Source organism: Urocitellus parryii, chromosome 10 (assembly GCF_045843805.1).
Source record: "Urocitellus parryii isolate mUroPar1 chromosome 10, mUroPar1.hap1, whole genome shotgun sequence".
Taxonomy (NCBI): Eukaryota; Metazoa; Chordata; class Mammalia; order Rodentia; family Sciuridae; genus Urocitellus; species Urocitellus parryii.
The window spans coordinates 6,503,593-6,529,586 of NC_135540.1; the positions used below are offsets into that span (position 1 = coordinate 6,503,593).

The following is a 25,994-nucleotide window of genomic DNA, read 5'->3' on the forward strand; positions in this document are numbered from 1 at the left end:
TCAGCCTTAAAAAAAAAAAGAAAAGAAAAAAAAAGAGAAGAAAGAAAGAAAACATTCTTATTCACGTACAGTGTGTATACTGCAAACTTCGATTGCCTGTACTTTTCAGTTTGTACATATACACATACATACACATTACAGACTGAACTACAGGTCAAACATGCTCTGTTTTTAAACTTTGAATGCTTTAGGGCAAAGTTCAGTTAATTTCTGTAGAAACAAAAGCCAAATCTATGCAAAAGATTTATTTCTAATAACTCAGTAGGGTATTCAGTATTGTGCCAGATTCCAGGGGTACTCTTGCCTTCATGTTTTAATCTATGAATAAAGATTGACAATCCTTGTATTCAAAACATTGTGTACCAGAAAGAGACAGGAAAAATGTTGGCATTTTCCAAGAACACCACTGTTGAGAAATATACAGGAAATAGAAAAACAAAAATAGGTTGGCTGCATTAATATTGATTATCATTCTCATTTTTCTTAAAAAAATTAATGGATTAAATTGTTTCTGAGCTAAAACTGAAAAGATTTTTTTACCTCATAAATTGTTTTATATTATTACATCTTAATAATTATGATTTACTTGAGGGGCTAGGGTTGTGGCTCAGTGGCAGAGTGCTTGCCTAACATGTGAGAGGCTGGGTTCTATTCTCAGCACTGCGTGTAAATTAAAAAAATAAATAAATAAAGGTCCATTGACAACTAAAAATAATATTTTTTAAAAAAGATTTACTTGAAAAAGGCTCATACATTAAATAAATTAATGTCATTGTAGTTGGAAAATTTAAAAATAAGATGTTCCATTTTGAGACATTTCTTAAGTAAACAAAGCATACAGAGCCTTACTCAATTCTTTAAGTAATAATTAAGCACTTTTTATGTGTCCACCACAGCAAAGGAAACAAGTAACTAATAGGAGTCAAATGTTTATTACTCTTTTTTTTTTTTAAACATAGATGGAACTAGACACAGCATTAAGTGACCTGGAGGCCGCAGATTTTGCAGAACTGGTAAGAGGAGGAGGGGAAAGGGTCAATATTAATTCTTATTATGTAAATCAGTCAGAATTCTAAGTATTTACCAAGTGGACTTTTGTAATAATCTTGAAAAACACAATATTATGCCTTTTTTGACACTGGGAAAACCTGTTTTGTTTGCCTTAAGGTTTTCTACTCAATGGAAAATATTTGTTACATAGTATGTAATATGACATTAAAAATGACTAATAACAATGGGTGTTCTTAAGAATGAGGCTTCTTGGGTTGGGGTTGGGGCTCAGTTGTAGAATGCTTGCCAGGCATGTGTGAGGAACTGGGTTCAATTCTTAGCACCACATATAAATAAATAAAAATAAAATTCTATTGATAACTAAAAGAAATATTAAAAAATGAGAAAAAAAGAATACGTCTTCTTGAGGAAAGGAAATGTAGATGTAATGTTGATCAACTTAAGTGAGAGCCTTATATTTCTAAATTCAACTTGGAATTGTCAGAATGTTGTTTGTAATCTTTGAAAAAGTATATTTCCTTGCTCTGCCCAATGGAAAGGACAAGAAACAGTGACCATTTTAGCAATAGTATCGCTACCCAGGTCATGGTGTATAAATGATATTTCTCATCAAAAGGAACCAGATTCCTCAGAAAAATGTCTCATTTCAGATTTGGGGCTGAAAATATATAAGTCTGAGAATATCATAACTTATAAAAAATCCCCAGTGCTTTAAAAAATGACTGGGGTTATATATATGATAGGGCTAGAACTGTCAGAAACCACCTCAGAGGGGCTCTCCCTTGAGCCTGCAGAAGGATAATAACTGCAGTCGATTAGAATAGATCTGATATGTTTAAATCCCAGAGTTCATAATGATACAAGAGGAAAAACAGGAACTTATTGATTAACTTTGGAAAATGCTAGGGAATGAACTCGTTTTTGTGAAAACTAGTAAATGAAGAAGAATCAAGTATTTATTCTGCCTTTCCTCTCTGAACTGTATATCAAAGTACCAAATAAAGATGAAGGGGAGTTTCTCATGGAACGAGTCCACCTAACAACATGTTCAGAAAGAAGGACAGAATTGGAATATTGCCATTGTGTAGTCCCTCCGTGATCTAATGATCTAGAAATCGTCATCAGTAGCTGTTAATATCACAGAAAGAAAGACGACCAGAGGGCACCTGGTTGCTGTTGGATGGACACAAACCACCCATGAGGCCTCAGAACCTAACTACCAATTACAGGGAATTTCATTAAAATGGAACATGTGAATGACCCTATTGAGGTAAGAGAGGTTACAGTCAGCAAAGTTCAGACCTGGAAACATAGGACTGTGTCTTCAACAAATAAACCAAAAAAGTGTGAGTGAGGCAAAGGGAGCGGGGAAAACTTGAGAGAGAAAGCTCTGTGTCAGTTATGAAAGACTTAAGCATGTCAACCAGGACAGCATATGGCCTTTCTTGGATCATGATTTAAGTGAAATTTTTAAAAACACTTTTTAAAAATATTTATTTATTTATTTATTTTAGTTTTAGGCAAACACAACATCTTTATTTTTATGTGGTGTTGAGGATCGAACCCAGTGCCCCACGCATGCCAGGCGAGTGCGCTACCGCTTGAGCCACATCCCCAGCCCACTAAAAGCATTTTTAAGATAATCAAGGAAACAGAAATCTAATGACGAATATTAGATGAGAATAATTCTTGAGATATGATAATGGTACAATGTTTATATTTTAAATTCCTTCTGTTTTAGAGATACATTCGGAAGTATTGCAGATGAAATGATATATCTGGTATTGGTTTAGAAATAATTTAACAGAAGGAGGAAAAAGAGAGGGACATAGATGAAACAAGATGAGCTAGGTACTGGTCATAGTCAAAGTGGGTTGATGACAGGACAACATTCTCTTTTTGTATCCATTAAAATTTCAGTGTAAGTATTCTTTTAAAAAGAACAGGATCCAGGTACAATGGTGCACACCTGTAATTTCACCTACTTAGGAGGCTGAGGCAGGAGGATCAAGGCTTAGTAATTTAGAGAGACCCTGTGTCAAAACAAAATTTTAAAAGTGCAGGGAGCAGAGAATGTGTAGTTCATGATAGAACTTGCCTAGCATGAGCAAGGCCCTGGGTGGTTCAGTCCCCAGCACTGTAAACACACACACACACACACACACACACATACAAAAAAAAAAAAGGAATAAAAAAAAGTAACTAGAAAGTGAGGAAATAGAAGGCCTTAGGGTTGGATCATCCCCAAGAAGATTGCTAGTGAGAGTGGGGAAGGAATGTTAGCTTGAAAAGGAGGCTGAATCCCTCATTAAGATCCTGAGCAAGTGGAAGGGAGTTTTGTTTCTAAGAATGGAAATTCAACCAAGGTTGTAATTTTTTTCACTGTTGGAGAATGTTTAGATGGAGAATAATTATTAGGAACAGTTTAGATCTAAAGTGTTAAAATATCAGTTAAAACTTAAAACCAATAGGTTTAATTTAGAATCTATCTTTGTAGAACATCATTTTAATGAGAGCGGAGCGAACAGCATTTTCTATGGTTAGAAAAGGATTTATTGGGACACCTGTGGTATAAGATCAAAAACACAATCAATAAAGAAAAAATAACAAAATGAGAAGGTAAAATGGTACAACTACTTTGGAAAACTGTGTGGAAGTTTTTCTTTAATCCAAATATATACCTCGTAAGATTCAGCCATCCTATTCACATCTGTTTACCCAAGATAAATAAAAGCATATGTTGCTATGGACCAGCAGGACATCATTTCAGAAACTGGAGGGGCCAGGAGGAGATGAAGAAAAGCCACTCACTCACATATAGAGAAAAAGCTGGGCCATAGTGGGAAAGCCGAGCCCTAGTGAGGCTTGACTAACACCAGAGCCAGCTCAGCACGTTTATTATACAGGTTTGTCATCAGAATGTTATTTGTGAGGAAGTTTTAGCAAAGCAGGCAGCCTGGAGGATACAGCAAAACTTACAAGACATCGAGGTCATCTTGTTATGTCTAGAATTCTCTATCTTCCTGGGAGTTGGTGTCTGAATCCAAGGTTCCAACTGTTAGAGCTGCACCTTTGCACTTAGCCTGCTGTGGCTACTGTTACCATAACAACTGGGGCATCTGAACCTGCACTTTTGGACAGGCAGCTCCCAGTGTAAATGCAGCCATGAGGGAATGAGAAACCATGGTTCAAGTCACCAGTGTCCACAATATGTATTGCAGAAGCCTACACATAACTCTTCATGGCAGCTTTGTTTGTGATAACCAAAAACTAGAAATAATCTGAATGTCTATCAACAGGTGAATGGACAGATAGGTTGTGTTATATTTGGCACTGGATACCACTTAGAAAAACCACTGGGGTGGGGGATGCATTGATGGACTCTTCTTGTCTTCATTGTGGTGGCACTTAAGCAACTGTATGCATTTGTTACAACTCACACAAGGGTTCACAGTGAATTTTACCTTAATATAAAAAATGAAAAGGGAGAATCTATCCTAAACTTTTTGTGAAGTCTGTTTAATATTGTATCATATTTTTTAAATTTGTGTTCTTCAGTTTAAAAAAATTTTTTATTAAGGTTCAGTTTATACTTAGTGAATTCTTCTTCCCCTTTATAGTCAAATCCTCTTTCTACCTTCTGTCATTTGCAACCACTGGTCTGTTTTCTTTTCCCATGATTTTACTTTTTCAGGATGTCACATAAGTTGAATCTGTAGTATGTAATTTTTGTCTAACCTCTTTCTCTTAGCATAAGGAGTTTGAGATTCATCTATGTTGTATGTATGATAAAGTTTAGTCCTTTTTGTTGCCGAGTAGTATTCCATTGTATGGATGTATCACAATTCCCCAGTTGAAGCATATTTCATTTATTTCCAGTTTTTCATTTTCTTAAGGATAATTAATTATAAAAGTCAAAAACAGAAATTGGGTGAAGATGTTATTAAAAGCAGAAGTCCTCCCATATCCTTCTCCCCCATTTCCATTCCCAACTATAACTGCTCTGATAGTTTAGAATGTGTTCTTCTAGACCTTTTTTTAAAATTCTTTTTAGTTTTATATGACAGTAGATTGTATTTTGACACATCATTCACACATGGTGTATAACTTCCCATTTTTGTGGTTGTATATGATGTGGAATTACACTGGTCATGTATTCATATATGAACGTAAGAAAGTTATGTCCGATTCATTCTTCTGTCTTTTCCTATTCCCAACCCATTCCCCTTCCTCCCACTTCCCCCATGCAATCTGGTGAACCTCCACTCCCCCACCCCAACCTCAGCTGACCTATTGTGAATTAGCATTCACATATTAGAATATTCAGTCTAAGTGTTTTGGGATTGGCTTGTTTCACTTAACATGATAGTCTCCAGTTCCATCCATTTACCAACAAATGCCAGAATTTCATTCTTCTTTATGGCTGAGAATATTCCATTGTGTATAAATACCACAGTTTCTTTATCCATTCATCTGTCAAAGGGCACCTAAGTTGGTTCCATAGCTTAGCTATTATGATTTGAACTGTTATAAACATTGATGTGGCCGCGTCACTACAGTATGCTGATTTTAAGTCCTCTGGGTTTATGCCAAGGAATGGGATACAAGACCTTTCTCTATACATATACATTTGCATGCATAAACCAACGTGTGTATACGTATATACATGTTTATAGTTGAAGAGGGGGTGCTATATTTAATGAATATTGGATCTAGTGAATATTATATTCTGCTTTCTTTGCTGAGGAAGATATTCTAAAAATTCTTGTGCTTGTTTATATAAATCAACCTTATTTTTAAACTATCTATATGATAGTCTATGACTTTACATATCTAATTTAAAATCTAATCATTCCTCCATTAATGAATTCCACATCATCTCTTACTTTTCCATGTTCCAAATAATTCTGTTATCAACTTTTATGTAAAAGTCTTGATTCTCTTATTTAAATATTTCTGTACTTTCTAGAAATGGAATCACTCAAAGAGTATGTGTATTTAAATTTTATTTTACATATCAATTCAGTTGCCCACAAATTGGTTGTACCAATTTGTGTTTCCAAAAATAGTATGGTAATACTGGATATTTTAGATGATGTATAATAAAAGATTTTTGTCCTAACAGATTGGTTTTAAGAAATCTCAAATGGGATAAACAAATTTTATATGCTGGTCCTAATCAGTATTTATTTATTTATTTATTTGGTACCGGCGTTGAACTCAGGAGCACTCAACTACTAAGCCACATCCCCAGCCCTATTTTGTATTTTATTTAGAGACAGGGTCCCACTGAGTTGCTTAGTGCCTCACTTTTGCTAAGACTGGTTTTGAACTCTTGATCCTCCTGCCTCAGCCTCCTAAGCTGCTGGGATTTCAGATGCACCACAGCTCAATAATATTTTATAAGAACCAAAACTAAGGTTGTTCTCAAATAAATACATACTTGTATTTTACCCTAATACTCTCAAATGTTGATTTCTAAAGAGGATATTATGAAAAGTTTAGGTAGGAAAGGATCTAACTTCTGTGATGACAAATGTTGCTTAAGGAACTATTTCTCTCTCTCTCTCTCTCTCTCTCTCTCTCTCTCTCTAACACACACACACACACACACACACACACACACACACACGCCACAATATAAATCCACTGTGATTTTTCTCCCCTCAGTCTGAGGATTACTATGACATGAGACGGCTATATACAATTTTGGGCTCTTCTCTATTTTACAAGGTAAGTTGAAGTTTGCATTTTTAATAATATCCAACGCCTGCATGCACAAATCTAAAGGAATTTTTCTCAAACTTTTACACATGAAAACTAAATCTATCTCTTTCTCTGTGAATGTAGGTACCTTAAGGTTAAAATCTTAAAACAAGTATTGTACCTACACATGTATAAATATAATAAATACTTACAGTTTCATTGCATAGTGTAGCATTTAAAAATGTGTAAAGGAGAAACAATACTCAAACCAATTATGTAGGAAAAAAGGTTAATTCTTTCTTGATGTCCTTTTGCAATAGTGTTTTTTATTCTGACTTCAGAAGTAACCATGTATCTCTTAAGGAAATCCTATAATATTTATTAAGTATTTGGTTTTCAGGGAGAACACATTAAGTATCAGATGAATTTAATAAGTTTCTGTCCACCTTGACCTCTTCTTCCCTATTTCCCATTTTCAGAATATAGTTCTTTTCTAATTTTGACACTCAGGCTAATACCTCAGAGGTGATTTTGCTTTATGATAAAAGTCTAGCTTTTGGGTACCTTGTTATTTAATATCTAGCTTGACCTCAGGGGAGAAAAACATTTACTTATGCTATATCTTACTTTACTATGTTTGAATATAATAAAATATTGAATAATAAAATATTTCATGTCATCTGAAGAAGCACTTATAAAACTCTAGGAAGTATAGGATTACTGCTTGGTATCACTAGCTGACTTTTGCTCTTGGTGGTTAAATTCAAGGGTTATTTGATATGCAGTCATTTGCCTAAGGATGATCTTATTGAGATTGCCGCGTACTGTCGCCACTATGGCCTGCTGTCTTTAGCAGCAAAACAAAGGATTGGTCAGTTGATAGTATGGAGAGAAGTGTTTCCTCAACATCACCTCCAGCTTTCTGCAGACTCAAGCACAGAAGCCTTTCAGGAACCGGAAGGGAGATATTTTTTGCTAATTGTTGGATTGGTAAGTTCACCTGGACTTCTTTCTTGAGATTGTTTTCCCCATCTGTTTATGTCTAAATAAATACACAAACAGGCCCATTTAAAACTATGTATGTATTAAACATAGAATTCAAAAAGTTGTTATATAGCCTTTACTTCTTTTAGTTTATATTCCTTTAATATTCATGAAGAAATACTAATAACATCCAGGAAAATATTTTAGCAGTTCTGAATACTTTTGTTCCCTATCTTATGGGGGTTTTATCCTTTGGTCTGTTTTGGAATATAGAAGAAGACATAAAAACAATGTAGAATTATAAATGGAATAAATACATAATCGTAAATGAGAGAATTTCTCATCATTGGGGCTCTTTCAAAGCCGCTCTAGTGAATTCTTTGTACCAAGAGAAATGATTGATAGTATATCAAAATATGATAATGTGAAGCCAGGTGCAGTGATGCTTGCCTGTAATCCCAGCGGCTTGGAAGGCTAATGCAGGAGGATTGCAAGTTCAAATCCAGCCGCAGCATTAGTGAGGACCTAAGCAACTTAGCAAGAACCTGTCTCAAACAATAAAAGAGTTGGGGATGTGGCTCAGTGTTAAGTGCCTCTGGGTTCAGTGCCTGGTACAGGAAAAAAAAAAAAAAGACAATGTGAGATAGTTTTTAACTATAATCAAGAAGCATTGATAATCTCGCTGCTTTATAAAAATATGGCTTCTTATTAAAAAAGAAGCAGCATTGACAATAGCTTAAGAAGGAAGAATTTTTAATAATCATCACATAATCATGCCATATGCCAACATCTTTTATAGTATTCATAAATGTATACATATTATATGTAACTGTTCTCATGGTGGCCAAACCTATGTCAATAATCTTCTTTTATAGAGACATTATATGTTATGTGTGCTATTAGAAGCTGGAGGCTGTGCATCTAAAGCTATTGGGAATCCTGGGCCTGACTGTATATATGTGGACCAGGTCAGAACAACTCTTCACCAGCTGGAAGGAGTAGACTCCCACATAGATGAGCACCTAGCGTCTTCTCCAGGCCCCTGTTTGTCTTGTGCTGACTGGTTCCTTTCTGGAACACGTGAGAAAACTGAGAATTTGACAGCTTCCCCTATTCTCAGCAGGCTGCAAGGTCCTTCCAGGACAGCAGCCTCTCCAACATGCAGAAGAACCCTTTTTGGTGACTATTCCTTAAAGACACGTAAGCCCAGTCCCTCCCGAAGCAGTGGAGGATCTGACAATGGTTGTGAAGGTGGAGAAGGTGCTGGCCTTAGCCCCCACACCACACTGGATGCAATACAAAAGCAGAGAGACTTTCCGGGCTCTGATTGTTCAGAAGAAAGTGGAACCTTGCTTAAGGTGAGTGTTCATCCAGTGTGTACATTCTGGGAACTAAGCTGTCTCTCTAGTTCTAATTTTATAATTGCAAGAAAAATTTTTAATGGTAATTAGTCTTCATTTGAAATAGTGATTATTTTAGTCATTGTTGGGTAACCAAAGATTTAAAAGCAAAAAGAGGAAGGAACATCAAGTAATGACAGGAGCTGCCCAACGTTCAGGGTGTCTACCCAGCAGTACCTACAGGTAGAGGAGCTCTTGAATCTTGATTTCCATATTCATCTCTTTCTATTCGTGATGATAAAAGAGCACATCATGGCTATGGAGCATTTGAGGGGCTGATTTAACAATATAGCTGTAAAATATTCAGCAGAAACAAAAAGAGAATTCAAACGTGTGTATATATTTGCCTGTTTTTTATAGATAGGTATTTTTTATCTGTATGTATAAAGATCTGGTCTCTATACATAGAGATATACAATGTGATTGTAAAGCCAAGAGAATGTTCAATTTTCAAGTTGTTTATTTTTCTGGGTTTTTTTTCCATGAAAATACCATGAAATATCCAAATTATTATCAAAACAGTCTTCCTGGAAAGCTCTCTACTTAGCTAGTGATGCTGTTTTCTTTTGAAACGTGTTTGAACTTGCCATCTGGGTGGGTGGAGGTGATGCTGGTCAAGGCATGAAGAAGAGGGAGAACTGGCGCCAGTGGAATACTAGATTCTGAGTGGCCTGGCGTAGATGACCATCGACTCAGGCTTCTCACTCCTAACTACAGGGTACTGTCGGAGAAGTTAGTGGAATGTATTTAGGAAGTACTGATTTTGTGTCCATTATCTCAGTTGATGAAATTGATAGGAAATATAGTCCAAGAGAATATGGATAGATTTTAAAATAACAAGATCATAAATGACACTTTAGAGAAATTCAGTTAACTTTAAGATTCAGCCATTCAACAAATGTTGATACCTGCAAAGTACCAAGGGCTGTGCTATACAAAAGAGATATGAAAATGAGTAAGACACAGCCCTGACTTTGAGAAGTGCAGAGCCTCGGGAGGGAGATGGGTATGCATGCACATAAGCTTGGTGATGGCTCTGGTGAAGGAACACCAGCATGGCCTAGTTATGGCATAGCCCTTGGATCCTATTTTGCAAAGGCTAAGCCAAGAGGTGGAAGTTAGCATCAAAAATATTAAAAAGAAGCATTGCAAAATATAAAATAGTTCTCTTAGAAGGATTTTTAATTTTTAAATCATTTCTGCTGTTTGATTTTGTTCTTAGATATAAACTGATTTACATAAATATTTTCCAGATCACTAAAAAAAAGTCTACCCTTCCAAATCCATTTCATTTGGGAAATTTGAAAAAGGATCCTTCAGAAAAAGAATTGGAAATATATAACACAATGAAGTAAGAAACTTCCTTCTAATATACTTTTTATCTTATGCTTTCTGTCTTTGAGAAAGTTTTACAATAAGAAAATACAATTTCGGGCTGGAGATTTAGCTCAGTTGGTAGAGTGCTTGCCTCATATGCACAAACCCTGGGTTCAAATCCCAGCACTATAATGTTTCATTACACTTAGGAAAATGAACATATTCATATTATAAGAGGGAAAACACAAATATTTCAAAACAGAAAAATCCCCCTTCATCTCTCTTTCACAGGTAACTTCACTTTCGTATGCCTAATATTATTTTTAAATTAGAGTTTTATTTATTTATTCATATTGTATTTGATTTGTACTGGTTATTGAACCCAGGGGCACTTAACCACTGAGCTCACTCAGTTGCTTAGGGCCTAAGTTTCTGAGGCTGGTCTTGAACTTGTGATCCTCCTGCCTCAGCCTCCAGAGTCACTGAAAATTCAAGTATGCACTACTGATCTTGGCCTTTGAGTTCACTAATTTTAGACTCTGGTGGATGCCAAGTTATCCCTTAGCTCTGGGCACTCACCGCCAACACCTTGGAGTGGTGGCTGCTAGTGTCTCAGGGCCAAGTTCCTACCCTAGAGAATAGCCCCTTCTAAGTCTGCCAGATAAGGGAGTGCAGAGGTTTGGTCCTTGTGCAAATTCAAGACAGCTCTGAGAGTCCGTCCAAGCTTCACATTTCAGCTTCTCCCTCTGCTCATTCCTGCTTCTGCTCCCTCTACCCCCAAGAGTACACACCCCCACCCTGCGTGTCCTCTCAGAGGCTGGGACCTGGGAACTGTTCTATAACATCCTTTGTAGAAAACCTCGAACTTATTTTGAGGAGGAAATTCTGAGATAAAAAGGACTGAGTGAAGAGGGAATGTTTAGCAGCTTAAACTGTGTCAGTAATTGCAAAATGAAATGTTACATGTTCACTTCTTGTAGGGCAGGTACTATGTGATAGACAGGCAGGTCAGCCTGAGCCTTGCTTGGTATATAATTATGATGTCATGTGTGGGATCCATTGCACACTTTTGCTTAAGCATCTAGACATTCAGAAATAGAATTCTCTCTCTCTCTCTCTCTCTCTCTCTCTCTCACACACACACACACACACACACACACACACACACACACACGAGTGCACAGCTCTTAATCATGGAAACATTTTTAACAAGTTAGCAAGTTCAAATCTTGGAGTTTCCAGGAAATGCTTTTCCCTAAAAGTTAGGGCAAAAACAGGGTGATCTGTCTTCATAAAATAATTCGTTAGAAATCTAATGTGTTAAAATTGGGTATTTAAGGCCTTCACATATGAATGATTTTTTTGAAATATTTATTTTTTAGTTGTAGGTGGTGGATATAATATCTATATTTCATTTTTACGTGGTGCTGAGGATTGAACCCGGTGCCCGTGTGTGCTGGGTGAGTGCTCTACCACTGAGCCACAACCCCAGCCCTTGAATGTTTATTTTTAATAGTTATAAAAATGTCTTTTAAACCATTAAATCTGAAACAAACTTTTTATGGAACCCTAAAGTACCTTCATAAAACCCTAGTGTTCATCTAACAAGAACTACTGAAATTTTATTACTTCCATATATTTTTAAAAAAATATTTGTGTTATTTTAGCATTATCTTTAGTAAATAGAAACTCTTCTTTCAAGATCAGTAGCTTAAACAAATTCACATGTAATGTAAATCATAGGTTCTACTATTTTAAAAGACATCAAAGATATAAAATTAAAATATATATTAAAAATACTGGGGCTGGGGATGTGGCTCAAGCGGTAGCGCGCTCGCCTGGCATGCGTGCGGCCCGGGTTCGATCCTCAGCACCACATACCAACAAAGATGTTGTGTCCGCCGAGAACTAAAAAATAAATATTAAAAAAAATTCTCTCTCTCTCTCTCTCTCTCTCCTCTCTCACTCTCTCTTTAAAAAAAAAAATTCTCTAAAAAAAAAAAATACTATGTATACCAGATGTTTCATTCAGCAAACAAATGCTGTCTGTTCTGCATTTCAGTAGTACTTGAATCCATTCAGCCCATTGATGCTTCCTGGTTTATGGTCCCTTTTTCTCTCCCTGGAGTCACTGCCTTAGTCTCCCAGCCCCCAGCCCCCTCCCCCGTCTATTCTCTCTCTGTAAATTTCTCAATCTGTTCTCTAGTGCAGGAATGACCTTTCCAAAGACCAAATCTGAATTTATCTACTTTTTAATACAAATCTTTGTCTTCCTATTGGGTAATTGGTGATTTCTAAACTTTCGGTTAATATATGAACAACTTTATGGCTTTCAAGAGCTAAACTTGATTTTTGTGGATTATTTCTTTATGATTAGAGCTTTATGTAGTTATACATAGTAGTTGGGTTAATCCCAACAAACTCATGTGCATGTAAATGGATTTCAGTTCATGACCCTATCTTTTCCTTTCCCTCCTCCCCTTTCCCGTTCTCCTTCCTCTACTCTACTAGACTTCCTTTCACCCATCTGTTAATTTGTATTTGATTGGTTCTTTTTGTTATCCTGTGAATTTGTATTTGATTGGTTCTTTTTGTTATCCTGTGAATTTGTATTTGATTGGTTCTTTATATTATCCTTCCCTCCCACTTTTCTTTATTTTACTCTAGCTTTGTGTATGAGAGAAAACATTCAACCTTTGAGTTTCTGATTTTGGCTAGTTTCACTTAGTATGATGTTCTCTATTTCCATCCATTTACTGGCAAATGCCATGATTTCATTCTTGTTAGTGGCTAAGTAGAACTCCATTTTTTTTGTGTGTGTGTATCATAATTTCTTAATCTATTGACGGCATCTGGGTTGATTCCATAATTTAGCTATTATGAATTATGCTGCTATAAACATTGATGCCGTAAAAAAATCACTGTAGCGATTTTTAGATCTTTTGGGGAAATACCAAGGAGTGGGATAGCTGGGTCATATGGTGATTTCATCCTTAGATTTTTGAGGAATCTCTGAACTGCTTTCCAAAGTGGTGGTTGTGATTTATTTTTGAGAGAAAATTTATAGATCACAAAAATGTTGATTCTAACCTTCCAATCTTATTAATAGTTCTTTCTTAAGAATAATTTGTCTTCTGTGTCTTTCCTTCAATTCAGACACCTCTAGATTAAAATATGTTGCCGCAGTCTGGCTGGGCACAAATCACGAGCCACTAAAGCAGGAACAAATTTTATTTTTTCTACTGCAAGAAAAAACCTCACACACGCTCCTGGGGAATCCTCCCGAAAGCCACGAGGCTCCTCCAGGAACCCCCCGCCGGAAATATCTCTCCGGGAAAACCCTCCTCCTGCACTTCGCCAACCAATGGGAACTCCCGGGGAATCCCCGTGAGAACTAAAAATAGCGCGAGAACTCAAAATTAGCGGCAGAGGCGGATATTAACGCCTTGCCTGTCAATCAATACTGTTGGCAAAATGCCAGTGGCCATACAGACTCGGCTGTGGCTCTCAGCATCTCCCCCCTTCTGTTTAATTAAACAACAAGTAATGTGGCTTAGGGACCGTGCCTGTTAGGTAGTCCAATTCAACATATGGTCCTTACCCGTCATCGGATGAACTGACCTCTAGGCGTCAGCCTCCTGTCTTAGGTTGGTACCACTGCAATCGGATCATACCCGTCACTGACTACCGGTCCAGCATACAGCCATACTTGTGGATAGGCCTTTGCACCAGTGGGGGGGTGAGGTTCTTTGCCTCACCTCTGTTGGCCCCCAAATTTGTCCTTGGTGCCAATGGGGGGGTGAGGTTCTTTGCCTCACCTCTGTTGGCCCCCAAATTTTAGACCATCACTAGTAGAAGGGAGGAGGATGAAAAATGCCATGACACCAAGCCAATTGAGGGCTCCTTTGAAAAATTGTACCACCGGTGACACCATCAGCAAAGATGCCAGCATTACCACAATTCGCTGCACCAACAGATAGTTCACAATGCATACAAGTGATACATAGTCCAGGCAAGTTCTGCAAGCAGTTCAAAGTAGAGGAATCTGTCAATATGTCCATTTCTTCCCAAAGTAAATCTACTCCTTGATTGAGCATTACTTGTTGAGTTATTATCCACTGATGCATCAGTTTATACAGTTTGTTGATAGCTACCGAAGAAGCTGTAGTTTGGTTTTATCTTTGTCTTCACCGGCACTGGGATGAAGATAGGAATTCTGGCAATGATGCTAGGAAAAAAATTATGTAACATTCCAACAGGCATTAAGAAAATAATTTTTTGAACAATTTACATTATCCTGAACAGAATTATTAAATATAATGAGAAGGAAAGGTGAAAGCAAACAAACAGATCTGTTAACCTCCTTATTTGTTCACATATTAAAACAATTTTCAACAGCTGTTTACCCAATCTAAATTAAACCATTAAAATCACGTGAATAAAAAAAATTCGGATCCATTTATTCATGAGCGCTCCTCATATAAGATATATGGACATACACACATACAGACATACAACACAAAACAGAAGTGTGCGCACATAACATACAACATATAAGACAATAATAAAGGCCTTGTAGCTTTACCTAGGTAAAATCTCCATTGCAATGTTTAAAAACTCCACAGTCAAAAAATAAAACACAGTCAAAAAACAAAACTGATCAGAAAAACATTAACCTAGGTTTGTATGAGCTCAAAAAATAAAATAGAACTTTATGATGTGGGAAAAATGCAATAATAAAATAGATATTGAAAAAAGGCACCGTGGTTAATCACTGTCGCAGATGTAAGAATAGCCAAGCTGGAGCTCTGGATATCAGCTGTTATGGATTTCAGTCAAATCATCATCTTTTTCTGTAGAAATTGTTTTGGTTAACCTCTCTGGAATCCAAATCGGCTGCTGTTCTCCCTGTGGGAACACACAAACGGAACCCCGACTCCAGACAATAACTGGGTCGGGACCTTTCCATTGTCCTGTTAGAATATCTTTCCAAAGTACCTTAGGTTTATGTACATTTTTCGGATACATATGTCTTTCCGCAGCACTAAGTCCTGATGAATCCAAATTTAGAAAGTTTAGAGTAAAAAGGGTTATTTTAAGTTTATCTTTGGGGGATATATACCCCTTTCCAATTCCCTCTTTTTGCTTTAATAAGTACGTTTTAATAGTTTGATGAGCAAAGCAATCTTTTTTTCCGCCAAGAAGGTATCTCGACCACCTTCAATTTAACCTTTTAAAGCCTTTCATTTATCATGTATACTGTACTTTTAAATGTACTTTTTCACCACCTACAGCTTTACTCTTTTAAATGAGGCTTATATTCTGTTTAAATCGCTAAATGTTAGTTTACATGGCTGCCCTTCAACCAAAGGCTCTTTTTTTTACTCCATTAAGAAGCTTTGTCTCAATCTGCCATGTACAAATACCTTTTTTCTTCTTTCTTCCTTTCTTAAGCTTTTAAAGTAAGTCTAGTTTCCTCAAAATCTTTTTAAATGGCATTTTACAACTTTTTACTTTACCACACAGAGATTATCTCATCTAGAAACATTTCTTTTTCCTTTAACCTTTTATATTAAAATATATTTCCACATCTTGAATCTTTTTATCTCTTTTTTAACCATTAACCCTTTTTATAAATTCACATTCTAAAACAACCCTTATAAAATTTCTGATTTAGACAAATTACTCCACTTTAATAAGATGAAATATTTTCATGTTTTCTAAGGTACTATTATACTGTAATTGAAACCCAACTGAAACTTCTTATACTCTCTGTATATAAATTACACATGATAGAATTTTAACTCTTAGTATTGTTTTAGCAAAGACACAGACCAAAGCAATATTAAACCTTTTTTTTCCCATTTACCAATTTATGAAAACACACATAATGTTTAAATATATTACCTTATGGAACTTAATAAGTAAAGAGTACTTGATTTTATATTTAGTGGTTGATATTTTAACACTTTAGCTTGGTAATTAATCAGATGTCTGTAAAAACCAAGATCTTAGACAAATGTAGTAAACAGAACTAGCCATCTCTTTCTTGTTGAAGAAAAATCCTTCTACAGGATACCATGATGGTCCCATTGATAGACTTAATAACTCGTCTGTAAAAAGCCATGGGCTACATTTTTGTATTGTATCAACATATGCCCTAGCTGTTCTTGGTCTTACTGGGGTGCCTCCTTTCTCTAACAATTTGTCTTCCTCAGAGGCGAACAAATTCAAACCTTGAGTCAACCATTTTCCCCAGTTTGCCTGAGAAAGTTCTAGGAACAGGCAACTTGAAATAAAAACAAAATAAATCACAACAAGAACACATTGTTTTTTGAAATGGTCACCCATTTTTTTTGCTCTCCTTCAGGAGCGAGCAAATTCACTTACCCCCAAGCTTCAGACATCCCCGTACGGGCCACCAAATGCCGCAGTCTGGCTGGGCACAAATCACGAGCCACTGAAGCAGGAACAAATTTTATTTTTTCTACTGCAAGAAAAAACCTCACACACACTCCTGGGGAATCCTCCCGAAAGCCACGAGGCTCCTCCAGGAACCCCCCGCCGGAAATATCTCTCCGGGAAAACCCTCCTCCTGCACTTCGCCAACCAATGGGAACTCCCGGGGAATCCCCGTGAGAACTAAAAATAGCGCGAGAACTCAAAATTAGCGCTAGAACTCAAAAGTAGCGGCAGAGGCGGATATTAACGCCTTGCCTGTCAATCAATACTGTTGGCAAAATGCCAGTGGCCATACAGACTCGGCTGTGGCTCTCAGCAATATGTTTTAAATTATTTTCCTTTTTTAGTCACTATACTTATTTTCATCATGACTATTTAAGATTTTATTCCTTGGAAGGTGAAGGTATCACCACTCTGTACATGGAATGCTCCATAAGAAGAATCAGTCTGCAGGCTCACAACTGCTTCCATCTCCTTTAAGAATTCTGTCCTACCTCACATATGGGCAGGTCATGGACGTGGTGTAAGAACTGCCCTTACAGGGTAGTTATTAATGAGCCAACCACCCTGCTGAGAAACGGGAGAACAATGCACACAGGATTCCCTCCCTCCCAATAGGTCTGTTTCCTAATCCCTGGTTTAGGAGACAAGAGGTCATGCTACCTAATTAATTAAAAATATAACAGGAACTTAACTAGCATGTGGCCTAGGTTCTAAAATATGCCTTTTCCCTGCCTCTGTACTTAAGAGCTGGAGAACAATCAAACAAAGGTAAATTTTTTAGTATAGACAGCCTTTATCACAAAAGTCTTGGAATGGTCAGCTTGAGTATTTGAGATGTAGGAGGGAGTTGCCCACCATATAAAGACTGCCAGTCAAGAGTTAGCAGTGGAGAATAAAAAATAAGGTATAGGAGAGCAAAGCTTCAAAGTCGGCTAAGCCCTGACACTTGGCTATGCAACTTCATTCAAGTTAATCCAAGCTCACTGACCATGGTTTCCTCATGATTAAAGTAAGGACGGTAATATTTAAGATCCTGCAGGGTCATTATGAAAATTAAAATAAAAGTGCTTCAAAAAGTTTTGCAGGTACATAGAGGATAGTCAGTATTTGATAGCTATTATTATTTTGTTGTTGCTATTATTGTTTTTCTTTAGCTTTTCTTACTATTGGCAGAAATAAGCAATATTTATAGATTCTGCTAACCTATCTAAGATTAAATAGGGAAGGAAAAATCGGGGAAGAAAATGAAAATGAAAATATTAAGATCACATAGAGCAAGAGTGTACTGAGTGTACTGAGAAGTGGCATAAAAGTACCAGCTATTGCCACAGTATTATAGATTAATCTAGCTTGCACTTTGGTAATAATTTTATATCAGTTCAGAATCATTACTTTTATTATCATGGCAGAAGACTAATTTAAAGACCCGTTTAGTTTTATGGAAGGTATTTTTATGTGTGGTTCACCTTGTTCATGGTTTGTAGATATCTAGACCAGACATCATCTGAGTTATTCATTACCAACCATGGAAAAAGAGGGCTTGGCCAATTGGAGTGTTTAGCAAAGGGATGATTAAGTTACTTGGAAATGTACTGGTGTTTGTTTATTCTTGCATAATAGGTAGTGTTTGCCTCTATCAAGGAAATTAATAATAATCCAAGCCTGTTTAATTAAGGATGAAGAGGGGATTAAAATTAGATTTCCTTTCCGAATTGCACTACTAATTGTACAAAGTCTACAGAATTCAGAATGAAATAATACTTTTAAATTTACTTGAATTTCTTTTTTCTTTTCTCTTTTCTCCCTATCTTCCCTTCCCCGACCCTTTTCTTTTTTGAGATTGACATCTGGTCCTGAGAATACACTTTTCCACTATGTTGCCTTAGAAACAGTGCAAGGAATCTTCATTACTCCTACCCATGAAGAGGTGGCACAGCTCAGTGGCTCTATCCATTCACAGCTAATAAAGAATTTCCATCAGTGTTGTCTTTCCATTCGTGCAATTTTCCAACAGACTTTGATGGAAGAGGTAAAATAGGTTTATAAATATAGTTTTTTGCCAATATCATTCCCAATCTCCACACACTCTGTAATCAGTATGTCCAACAATGCATTCAAGGTTTTTTTGTTTTGTTTTGTTTTGTTTTGTTTTTAACAATCAGCCAACCAATTTCAGGATTATACTCACTCTAGTTAATCTCAAAATGTTGTTTTATAGTAGAGTTAAATGTCCTATATTAGTATTTTAGGTAAACAGTGGACCCATGTTTTCTATAGCAAAGTAGAATATAGTAGTTTGTAATATAAATTAACCTCCCATATTTGATATCTGTGACTCAGCCATTAAGTCAATGATATCTACCAATTGATTCCTAAAATAATTCTAATAATTCTGTGACTGTTCAACCAACAATATGGAGCATAATGGATTAAGATATAGCTATGGACAAAATACTATTGCAGGTGTTTTAGCACTTTGTTCATTGATTACTTGCTTGCTTTTTAACCCAGGATGAAGTTTCATATAATATTGTTCCTGCTAGATAAGCACCAGTGCAGTATGTAATTAAAATACCAGCTAGATTGTTTAAAATATCAGTTACATGTTAATTACTTGAAAAGGATAATCATACAAAAGTTTACTTGTGACTGATCGAACATCATACAGCCAAAAGACTTCTCTGAAGATGGCTATAATGTATACAGCAAGATGTAAGTGAGGGTGCCAGGTTTGTGCAGAACTTAAATTTAAAACTAGAACATTAGGCTGGGAATAAGGAATCCTGGAGTGAGCCTCAGCTGTTTGCATTTCCTCAGCTATACAGGGTGGGCTCATTCAGCAATGAGATTCTGTATCTTATGGGATTTCTTTGAGTTCTCAGAAATTTTTATTCTGCAAAAATGTTATGCTTACAATACCCCATGTACTGTAGGTTCTTATGCTCCTCCTTTCCTATTTAGCATAACTGGTTAGATTCTGAACAAAAATATTACATTAACTTATTTGATAATATTTAGTAATATAAATTAGTCTTCCTGGTATCATTTAAGGATTTTTTTTTTTTTTTTTTGGTGGTGCTGGGGATTGAACCCAGGGCTTTGTGCATGCAAGGCAAGCACTCTACCAACTGAGCTATGTCCCCAGCCCTCCTGGTGTCATTTAAAATGGTGAGATACTACTCTGCACCAGACTAGGTGCCTTGGTTAAAGTGGGAACAAAACAAACTCTCTTCCCTGAAGCCTAGTTTCTGATGGAGAAGATGAAGAAATTAGTAAATAATATATGGGGTATTTTAAGTGCCACAAGGAATAATAAAATGTGTAGAGATAAGAGATGTGTTACTATTTTAAAAGGCCTGGCTGATGATGTCAAGTAGCATTTCAACAGAGGCAGGAAGGAGTGCTGGGGTGGCCGCATGGCGTCTGGAGCCAAATGCAAAGCTACAGAGTTGGAGGGGCTGGGGGAGCTCATAGCCTCCTGATCAGGCCAAGAGTGGAAAGGAATGAGATTACCAATGCAGCAGGGCCTAAGACTATGACATGGACTTCCGGGCTTTTTCTGAAACAGATGGAACATTGTTACATAGTTTCAGCAGAGGAAGGACAGGATACCCAGGTGTTTAAAGAACCCCTGGGACTCTTGGAAATCTGGTTGTAGGGTAGCAAGGATGGAGGCAGGGCCAGTTAGAAGACTATTAAAATTCGAAAAGTGAGAAACGATCACAACTTCAGGATTCTTGATGTTTTGGAGGATGAACCAAAGTGATTTATTGTTGGATTAGAAGTTATGAGAGAAGAATCAAGAATCGCCTATTTTATCCTGAGCCTTATAAAAAGTTTATATGTACCAAATGAATAATTGTTTTGCTGATGCTTTCACAAATGGGAAATTTAGAGATTATGCTTCAAAGGAAGAGAAAATATTGTTTTAAATGTATGTGTTTAGGTTTATTACAAAATCTTATCCACTTAATATACATTCAGTAAGCTCCTACATTATGTACAAGCACTGATTCTTTTTAAATATATAGAAATGAATACATTGTCTCTGCCTTTGGAAAAAAGTTTACCGTCTTTACCGTCTATCTTCTATATGGGAAAACAGACCTACAAACTGCTAATGCAATATAATATAAATACTAAACAACCGGGGCTGTGAACAGAGTGTTCCCTGGGATCACCAGGGGCACTTTACCTGTGAAGTCTCCTTTCGGAAGTAGTATTGAGCTAAGTGTGAAGGAAGAGTGGAAACCGAAGGCAAAGGGAAGAAAGGCATTGCATGCACTTAGGATCAGCCATTTTGAATCTGGAGGTGAAAACATTTTAAAGTAACATTATTAATACCAGTTAATACCAACAATATCCATGATTTACAGAAAAATAAGGCACTGAATGGTGGAGATCGTGCTGATTCTACAAATTCGTTGTCCTCTCTTAACCCTGTGAAGGAATATGGTGTGTTATTTGAATGCTCACCTGAAAATTGGACTGATCAGAAAAAAACACCACCAGTTATGGCCTACTGGGTAGTAGGGTAAGTAGGAAAAAGCTATTTGAAAGTAAAATAAAATGTTAGAAAAGTGAAAGACAAGTAGTACAGCAGATCAGTGTTTTAAAACATAGGCATAAAAATCAATCTAGCTATAATATTTTAACATTTTAAAGTTTTATTTGCTAAGAATCTCCTTTAAATCCCTCTAAAGACTTTCTCTACTTAAAAATTCTTTTTTGTTGCCTTGCAAATCAGGTAATAATCCACTATTATTCTCCAATTTCTGTCCTTCCTTCCTGACTTCCTTCTTTTCTTTCCTTTCATTTCCTCTTCTACTCCTTTTTTTACATGTTCTACCCACTAGCACCTGTCAAATCTTGTTCCTGCTATTTTTTCTACTGGGGATGTTCTATCCCTGACCCTTGCCTATCTGGCTCCTTGATATTCAGACCAGGATCAGCAGGTTATCTCCTCAGAGGTTCTCCGTTAAAGTAGCTAGCTACCCATTATTCACTGTCTGACCCTTTTATTGTTTCTTGTTTGCTTCTTGTCTAAGGAACTGAATTTTTGATGGACATATTGAAGGTTAAGTTGGAGAAAAGAGTTGTTGAGGAAAGGGCATCGGTAGGATTGAGGCTACTGGATACCTGCCATGTAGTACTAAGCTATATGATAAACAGTTTGCAAACTGTATCATTTCCATATTCTGGTCCTTGGGATTTAGAATCACCTGAGTCACTTGTTAGAATCGGAGTTGCCTGAGGCCCATCACGACCTACTGAATTCATGGAAGGAGGAATCTGTTTTTAGTGTATAAGCTCCCCTGTGATTGTGATGTGTAATCATCAGCCTTGAGAACATCAGCATAAAGTTAGTTCTGCGTTCTGACCATAGTGTATGGTCAGAGCTGTGCTATTAGAAGAACAACAGGAGCAGCCTGTTGTATGGTGTGAACTCAGGAGAGGCTACTGATGAGAAGACCAGTGGTTCCCTATCTATGTCCACAGCATGGGAACAGAAAGAATTAAAGGGGCTGAATTAGGATGATGCAGGTCTACATAAAGGAAAAATCCTAAGGAAATCAAACAGAACTAGCTCTCAATTTAAATTGATTGATTTACATGTGTTAATATTGTTTAAATATATTAATACATGAACTCTTGAAGAAAACCAAAATTTTAATGTTAATTCCAATTCAATACTGTCTGCAAAAAGAACCATCATATAGTTCATGTTTTAAGAATAAACTTTAGGGGCTGGGGATGTGGCTCAAATAGTAACTCGCTCGCCTGGCATGCTCGGGTTGCTGGGTTTGATCCTCAGCACCACATAAAAATAAAATAAAAATGTTGTGTCCACCGAAAAACTGAAAAATAAATATTAAAAAAATTCTCTCTTCTCTGACTCTGTCTTTAAAAAAAAAAGAATAAACTTTAGAAAGTGGCAATAAAATGTTTAGATAACTTCTGCACTTTATTGATGCCAGTGCTATATATTGTAGTAATAATAATGACTAGGTTTAATATTTTAAAATTGAAGGGTATGATAATATTTATGTATTGATAAAATAGGATTTTTACACTCTTAACCATAAAAATAATTAACCTAAGGCACATGTTATTTATTTAGAAATGAACTCTCTATAGTCTGTGGTTTAGATTAGTGGTTTTTGCACTTACTACTAGTTCTTTCAAAAACATACAAAAAATAAAAGGAATTGAATTTATTTTTTGTCATTTTCATTTCTGAAATGAATGTGTTCTTTTCTTCTGCAGGAGACTCTTTCTTCATCCAAAACCTCAGGAACTTTATGTCTGCTTTCATGACTCAGTCACAGAAATTGCCATTGAAATGGCTTTTAAATTATTCTTTGGATTAACCTTGTAGTTGTGTTTTTATGATTAATAGCAACGTGAGTGACATGCGGAACAGTGTTAAAATTGCTGAAATCAATACACAAGAGAAAATGTTTAGTTCATTTTCACTGTTCAACATTGAACATAATATTGTTATTGAGATGAAATGCTGTTGGACTCGATGCATCAAGCTTTTTGTAGTATTGTGAGACATTGGAGAAGATAGTTGATTGAAATATATAGAAGGGAGTGTTAACTTATTGCTATTTTTGGTATATAATATTAATTTATTGAGTAGTTTGAAATAATGTAAATTGTTTCATATAAAGTTAATATAGAAAATGTTTATTTGGGAAAACACCCAATTTGTTGTTTATTTTTCTCAAAACTAGTATATTTGGTCAAAGAATCATGAACTTAGGAGGAGGTGACCAGGTTCTGTAATTAATTAGGGCGGCGACCTCATGCAAGTTTTTGCACCTCTGAGGTCAGAGGTTTCATGTATAAATGCAATGACCTATTCTGAGGTTTTATGTAAAATGTGCTACCTCCCCTTGCCCTTGCCTTTGGTAAGTACCTAAATTTGTAATGTCCAAACACTGATTTCTTTATAGGTCAAGTGCTCTTCACTAGTATTTGAGTGGATACCTCACTGCAGAGGAGAAGGGAAAGATGAAAATCAAACTTAGTTTTTACTTATTTAATTTTCTTTACTCTTTTAGATAACAATCTTAGTCTATTTTGACTCAGATATATTTTTTAAATTATTTACCTATAAACATTCATTTTTATTTTTAAGGACATTCAAATATACATATACATATTTTATATAGTTTATGAAATTCAAGACAGTTATCTGTAAATTGTTTTTAAAACCAAATTATGTTAAAAATACTGAAAAGAATAGCTGAAGAAATCCTATGGTGACTTCTTTTGTAAAATGCTCACATTTGTCTTACAAATAAGGATCATTAAATATTGGGTTTTCCAGATGGGGAACACTTGGATGAATAAGAGTTTATTTGACCTTCCATAGAGAAGAAAAAGAAAACTAATTGGATAAGAATTTTCTTTGGCATGAGAATTTGGTAGGTTAAGGGAAAGAAAGGAAGAACACGACAAATACTGCATTTGTAATTACCATGTACCAAGTAGGTCCTTCATCCACCTCAGATGCCCCCAAAACTTAACAATACTGGGTTGTTTTTCTTCAAGACTTAAGTGTTGGAAGAGCTGTACCAGCCCATATAAAATCAATTTCTGCATATCACCTGCCTCAAACATGAGAACTTCAGCTTGGAACTAATTACAGAACATTGTGGGTGCACCATTTAAGTCACTGATCTTAGAAAAAAATACTGTTATCTGTCATCAGTCTAAAAGACTTTGATCTGAGTATTTAAGATGCAAATCCCTGCATATTTATCTCATTAGGTACTTGGGGACCTTGATTTTGACATTCAAATCAAGGTAAGAAATCTTAATTCTTGAAATAATGTAAAAAATAGCTTTAAATGTCTTCCCCTTAGGATCACAATACTGAGCTGCATGGTAGACTTTTAAACTCTGTTGTAGGACTGTTTGTGTGCATATGTGTGTATTAAGGCACTTTATTTAAATATAGTCATTACATGGCTTAAGTTTCTGTATGTGTCCTCCCCAACTATCAGCTGTTTCTAATACTGGTAATTATTAATAAGTAGAGCCATCAATCACCTCAGGTTTTTGACAGACTGCACCAAGACTTGATATTTTAACACAAGGAACTTTCTTTCATTTAATGAAATTCTGGTCTGTTGATGCTTTCTTAGTATCAAACAATCATGAGGCATCACTCAATAACTGAAATAAAAAGGCAAAGCAGACTGCTGGTCTTTTTTGTTGCTGTTCTTTTTTAGTTATATATGACAGTAGAGTGTATTTTGACATACATGGTATATAACTTCCCATTTTTGTGGTTGTACATGGTGTGGAGTTACACTGATCATGAATTCATATGTGAACATAGGAAAGTTATGTCTGATTCATTCTACTGTGTTTCCCATTCCCGTCCCCCCTCTATTCACCTTATTACCCCTTCTGAATCTGATGAACCTCCGCTCCCCACCCTCTGCCTATTGTGAGTTAGCATCAGCACATCAGAACATTTGACCTTTGGTATTTAGGATTGGTGTATTTCACTTAGCATGATAGACCACTGATCTTAATAAAAGAGGAACCCTCTGCTATGTTGTAGGGGCACTGTAATCGCCATGTTGTGGAGACTTGAACTTTTAAGAAATAAAACCAAGCATTATCTTGTTTTTCATTTCTAAATGAATTAAACATTATAGGTAAACTTCCCCATTTTTCAGATATGTTCAGATTTACATCAAAGGTAGACCAATCTAATTTTTTGGTAATAAAGGGGGACAGAGTGACAGTGCAGATACTCCAGAAATATGCTTTAGCAAAAATTTCTTAAAGTTATATTTTATGGGTGTCTTGCTGATCTTGCCTTTCATTAAAGATTATTAATGTGAGAAACTAAAACTAGCATTTTTATTCTAATTTGTTATGTATGACAGAATGCATTACAATTCATATTACACTTACAGAGCACAATTTTTCATATTTCTGGTTGTACACAAAGTAGAGTCACACCATTGATATCTTCATATATATGCTTAGGGTAATGATGTCCATCTCATTCCATCTTTCCTACCTCCATACCCCCTTCCTTCTTCTCCCTCCCCTTTGCCCTATCTAGAGTTCGTATAACTA

The 25,994-nt window shown here is 36.1% G+C and overlaps 1 protein-coding gene across 1 annotated transcript in view; it reads left to right on the plus strand.

The window, feature by feature from the left end:
• Intu (inturned planar cell polarity protein) overlaps positions 1-23,469 on the plus strand; it is a 91,532-nt gene extending 68,063 nt beyond the window's left edge. Inside the window, exons 9-16 of the mRNA XM_026390918.2 lie at positions 960-1,013; positions 6,682-6,744; positions 7,486-7,707; positions 8,577-9,059; positions 10,355-10,452; positions 18,723-18,912; positions 21,260-21,417; positions 23,151-23,469. Of these exons, the coding sequence (XP_026246703.2) occupies positions 960-1,013; positions 6,682-6,744; positions 7,486-7,707; positions 8,577-9,059; positions 10,355-10,452; positions 18,723-18,912; positions 21,260-21,417; positions 23,151-23,262 (1,380 nt within the window). The 3' untranslated portion in view covers positions 23,263-23,469. The remainder of the gene's footprint in view (positions 1-959; positions 1,014-6,681; positions 6,745-7,485; positions 7,708-8,576; positions 9,060-10,354; positions 10,453-18,722; positions 18,913-21,259; positions 21,418-23,150) is intronic.
• Positions 23,470-25,994: the final 2,525 nt, after the last annotated feature.